At 33.7% G+C, this 5318-nt stretch overlaps 1 protein-coding gene across 3 annotated transcripts; it reads left to right on the top strand.

The window, feature by feature from the left end:
• The first annotated feature begins 598 nt into the window (after window positions 1–598).
• On the top strand, window positions 599–3767 carry LOC108994834 (prostatic spermine-binding protein-like). 3 transcript variants are annotated; one of them, XR_001996766.2, is made up of 4 exons: window positions 600–1129; window positions 2217–2499; window positions 2585–2693; window positions 3491–3767. XR_001996766.2 is itself a non-coding variant. In XM_018970223.2 (3 exons), exons 1-2 carry the CDS (start codon window positions 668–670, stop codon window positions 2466–2468), a joined length of 714 nt encoding a protein of 237 aa, XP_018825768.2. In that variant the 5' UTR covers window positions 599–667; the 3' UTR covers window positions 2469–2499; window positions 3491–3729. The 3 variants fall into 3 exon arrangements, 2 of the variants coding, with proteins under 2 accessions (XP_018825768.2, XP_018825767.2); XM_018970223.2 differs by lacking the exon at window positions 2585–2693 and having other exon boundaries at window positions 599–1129; window positions 3491–3729; XM_018970222.2 differs by lacking the exon at window positions 3491–3767 and having other exon boundaries at window positions 2585–2841.
• The last annotated feature ends 1551 nt before the right edge of the window (window positions 3768–5318 follow it).

The raw sequence follows: 5318 nt of genomic DNA, 5'->3' as shown, positions 1-5318 counted from the left end.
TTTGAAACTTATCTCATTTTGTTTCATCATTATAATTTTTTTAAATTTTTATACAAAATATAAGAAACAATTTATTTTTTTTAAATTTTAAAATAATAATAATATTAAAAAATAATATTTTATTTAACACATGTAAATTCATTTCTAAATTCAAACTGAAAACACAAAAAAATTCCGGAAGGAGGGAAATAAATGAAAAGATTAGGAGACGTTTGGATTCGAAGATGACTTGAGATGAGTTGAGATGAGTTGAGATGAATTATGAATAGTAATGAGATGAGTTGTGAATAGTAGTGAGATTTGTGAGTTAAAGTTGCTGAATAGTAATGAATAGTAGTGAGATGAGTTGAGATGAGCTGAAATGTCCTGCGAATCCAAACGTAAAAGAAAAACAAACCCTAACCCTAGCTGCCTCAACCGCCTGACTGCACGTGAGAAGGATGTGACTAACAAAGGTGTATAGCCTATAGGACGCCGCAACGACCCTATCAACACAAAAACATAAAGATTGTCTAAGGAGGACCATCCGATCTTCAGCCACGTCACTAATCCGCGTGAATTCGTGTTTCAACGCCCGAGATGACGGTTGCACAGCTACTGCTAGAACGAGAACGAGGAAGCTAGCTCCTCTATCTCTCTCGCTCGCTCTTTACGTCCCTGTTTCCTGATGGCTGATACCGAATTTGATTTATTTACCGGGAAAATAAAATATTTCCCTCGTGAAAGATTTTTTCTGCTAACGAAGATGGGGCTGTGGAAGCTGATTATGTTGATGGATGATGATATAGAGTTTTTACTGGAAGAGGAATTAGTTTTGGCTTTGTACAAAAAAGCCCGTAAAGATGAGGCCGAGGATGGTGTAGAAGAAGGTCATGAGGAGGAGGACGGTGACGAAGACGACGACGAGGACGAAGACAACGACGACGATAACGAAGAGGAAGACGACGGAGACAGTGGTGTGCAGAAGGTTGTACCTTCTTCTGGTGGTCCTCCGGTTCATTCGGTGGACGATGATGAGGACGATGATGAGGAAGACGACGAGGATGGCGATGACGATGACGATGATGGAGAAGACGATGGTGATGATGACGATGACGAGGAGGAGGACGATGATGAAGCTGAAGAGGAGGTACTCATAACTTCCTTTTCTAGTTTTCATCTTATTTTCATTGTTTATATGTTTCAGCTTCTTTTTGTTTGTCTGTGCGGAAAAAATAGGTCTGATCTCTCTCCCTGCTTTTCATTTTTTTTTTTAAAAATTTTGTATTTTGAACAAAAAAGAAATGAAATACTTTTTCCTGCCAGTTAAATTTGATTCTCTAGATCATTAGTTGAAGAACAAGCTTCACCCATTGTTGCTTTTCCTATTTCTTTACTGTATTTTTTGTTACACGATTGTTAACTTTCACTTTTTCATATTAGATCTACTTATTTCAATTTTGGCTGATAATTTTCCCCCCCCTTGCGGTGAGTATGTTCAAAATGATATAACTTAATAATAAACGAAATCTGTGTGTGGGTGGGTGGGCGGGTTGTGTTTTTAGTCCAAACATTGAAGTGATTCAATGTTAGTGTCATATCTTTGCTTGGTGGTCAGATTTTGTCGATCTGAACCGTTTATCATCTATATCCGAAGTTGTGAACTTATGAAATGTCAGTACTTCTGGGAAAAACAAACCAATATCTCTGAAAGTTGTTTGTTTAAAAGGATGGGTTCCTTCTGTGTAAGTAGATATTCAAATTCTTATAGATCTGGCAAAAAATTAGCAATTTATTCAGTGGGACAGGTTTTAATTTTGATGTTCTTGGAGGATCTTCATAATACGCATAGAATAAAAGGTTCGGCTTTCCTAGATCTTTGGCGCTTAAGGTGGAGCAGATCCACATCTCGCATATTCTAGCATACTCTCTCGTTTTCAGTAAAGTTTTTCCACTCTGAACTTAATTTATCTTCTGGGGCTTCCGGAAAATCCTACAAGTCCGATGGCCATGAAGAAAATAACCCCAAAATCTCTCTTCAAAAGAAGAGATGGTAGAACTTTTTTTGTCTGCTTGCTATGTTGGATCTAGTTGATATCCACCTCTGGTGCATGTATTCTCTCTGTTTTCTGATTATCCTCTTTTTTTTTCCCCCTTCTTTCGTTGGTTAATCTATATTCTCATCGGTGCTGACTTGAGTTCTGTCTATACTTTGTATGAAACCCACAAATATATAGGAGTATCTGGGAACAGACTACCTTGTGAGGGCAGCCGGGCGAGCCGAGGATGAGGAAGATGCCAGTGATTTTGAACGGCAGTTGAATGGCCAGGAGGAGGAAGACATCGACGAAGAGAAGGAAGACGATGATGGCGATGCCAGCGGGAAGGTTGATGTTCCAGCAAAGAGGAAAAGGTCCGATAAAGATGATTCAGGCGGCGAAGACGACAACGACGGTGGAGATGATGATGAGAGACCATCAAAGCGATAATAATATGGGCCAAGGACTGACATTGAAAACCGTAAGTCAATCTTCTATATCTCACTCTTTTCTCTCTGTTCTTAGTTCCAGTAATCCATCCAGATTGTATCATCTGGTAATTTCAGGTTCCGAAGAAGAACTCTTTGAAAGTGCTGGTTTAGGATTTCTCTCTCCAAGTTAAGAATTTAGATAAAAGTTGTAGACTTTTGGAAGACTTTTGGATTGAATTTGAAGGTTATATCCTTATCTCATATCTGCAGATCTGGTCCTTGTGCTCTAATTCTCTATTTTTTTTTTCTGCTTTGTAGAATACTTGAATGGTTGTCGGATCTTTTATTTTTATTTTTTTGCCTTTTATATGTTCACAATACCGTTTCTCCTTTACTTATAAAAAAAAAAAATTCACAATTTTGATTCCGTTTTGACCATTATTATCATGATTATTAGACAAAAGAATTGGAGATGCTTCTATTTTTCTTGAGACAAATACCTTCGAAGTATTTGTTTTATTGCGACATTAATTTTTAATTTTACTTTTTATAAAGAAGGCGTGGCGATTTGCAAAGGATAGTGATTGACAATTGAGATTGTAACCTAAAAAAGGCAAATAGACAGACAACTGAAATAAATGAATTTTAGTTAGGAAAATATTTACACTCAACAATTTTCATAATAGTTTATATAATTATATTTTAAATGAAGGGTATTTTTATCTTACAATATTGTTGTAAAATGTGTTGTGAAAATATATTATGTATATATTTTTACTTTTTAAAAAATTATTATAATAAAATAAAATAAAATAAAATAAATTGAGATGATTTTGATTAAAAATTTTCATTAACTGCTCCCTGTCGGTGGACGAATCTACGGGTTTCGTTTTACCGTATTGTCCTTATACGTAAAATAGCCTTCAGTCGTCAATTAAAAGCCATCTTTCCTTCTTTCGTTGGTTTGTATGTCGAAATTTATGGACTTTTGTGCGGTAGGATGCGTTAATACTGACGTGGATTTGGGATTTTTTGTAACAGAGGAATTAAGATGGCATTGCCGAGCGAAATGATAGGGACGTAGATGAATGGACGATGATGTCATCGTCATCTCGCGGCCGGCATGGGATGTGCATTGCGATCCAGATAAACAAACATACATACAAAGGTGAGTGATCGAGACAGCTGTCCCATGTAACACCACGTTATGGGAAGTTGGCCCCACGTTTGCCTATTCGTAGTTAAATCTCAACTCATTTAGAGCATTAGTCATGTCTCAACAAACTTTAGCTAAAATTTGATTAAAAAATTTACTTTTACAAATTTAACTAGTCATTTTTTATTATCAACAAATAACAGGCTCAACAAATCTTTCACTATTCTAATAAAATATTAATTTTAAACTTTTCATTTATTTTAGTTATAATTGTAATTTAAATATTTATTCATTATTAAAAAACTACCTATTAATTTTTTAACGTTCATATTATTCTAATGACTATATTTTTTCAAAGGATATATTTTTTTAACTTATATTTCTCTAACAACTATATTTCTTCAACGGCTATATTATTCCACTATAAAACAAAACATTTCTTCAATAATTTTATTCACTTCAACTCAGTGAATATTTTAGTCTAAAAGAATTATTTAGCTAGTTCCTTTGACTCAACAAATTTGGCTAGTGATTTAACTTGAAGTTAAAATCACTGTTGATTTGTTGAGCCAATTGTAGCACATTATCTTGCACTTTAGCTATTCTTTAGCTATAATTTAGCTTTATTGAGCCCATAACTGGTGCTCTTAGGAGACGATTTAGGTGAGGTTTTGCAGTTAGATGAGAAAGTGAAAGTGAAATAAAATATTAATATTAAGTAATTCTATATATAATTATGAAGTGTGTAAAAATCGTGTAATTTCTTTAAAAAAGAATATAATTTATTATTAAAAAATTAATTTTTTCATACATGTCATGTTTTATATTTTTTTTCGAATAAATTACGCGACGGTTACACAATTCATGATTGTAAATATTTTTTTTTATTAGAATATTATATTTTAATAATAATATTATTATTTTAAAATTTTAAATTATTTATTATATTTTATATAAAAATTTAAAAAAATTATAATAATTAAATTAAATGAGCTGAAAGCCTTTCTCAATCCAAACAATCTCTTAAAAGCTCGATTAACTTTAAATGAGATTAAGTAATTTAGATCAGTAAGAGATGAAGCCCAAAAACAAAGCGGCCCTAGGAGAGTAAATTGGCGAAACGAAATCTTTGGGCTGTTAAAAATGGCTCGAGTTCTTACAAAAAAAAAAAAAAGAAGGAAGAAGGCCGAGCTTCCACGAGCCGCCTTCAAGGCCAGGAATGTTATTGTTCAATGTACCAATGCTAGAGAAATTCACGGCGGAAGTAATAAAATTTCTGGTTCCATTGAATCTTATTGATGATTTTTATTGCCTAAATGCGCACATTTGCGGAGGAAGAACCAACAACGTAGAGATTTTGTGGATTCTGTGTATGTTTCTTCAGTGGAAAAATGATTGGTGTTCATCTAGATTTTGTTACTTTCAACAACGTATTCTTATGCTTGACATAAGTAATCAATTAAATTATGCATCAACTGGCATGATTAAGGTTGACATTAGGTTATGTCTAATTATTTAATTGATATCTCCGTCAATCTCTGTTAGGAAACTAAAGGTGGTCGCCTGTCAATCCTTATTTGGCTTACATGTCACATTAATATATTATGTCATCCAATTTAAAGTTGACATGTGGCATACTGATAACAGCTAACAATTTTCTTGTTGATTTTTATTAGGATATTGACGAGAGTACATAATTAGGAGTGTTTTGTT

The sequence above is a fragment of the Juglans regia genome, chromosome 12 (assembly GCF_001411555.2).
Source record: "Juglans regia cultivar Chandler chromosome 12, Walnut 2.0, whole genome shotgun sequence".
Taxonomy (NCBI): Eukaryota; Viridiplantae; Streptophyta; class Magnoliopsida; order Fagales; family Juglandaceae; genus Juglans; species Juglans regia.
This window is presented reverse-complemented; position numbering and strand designations above follow the sequence as displayed.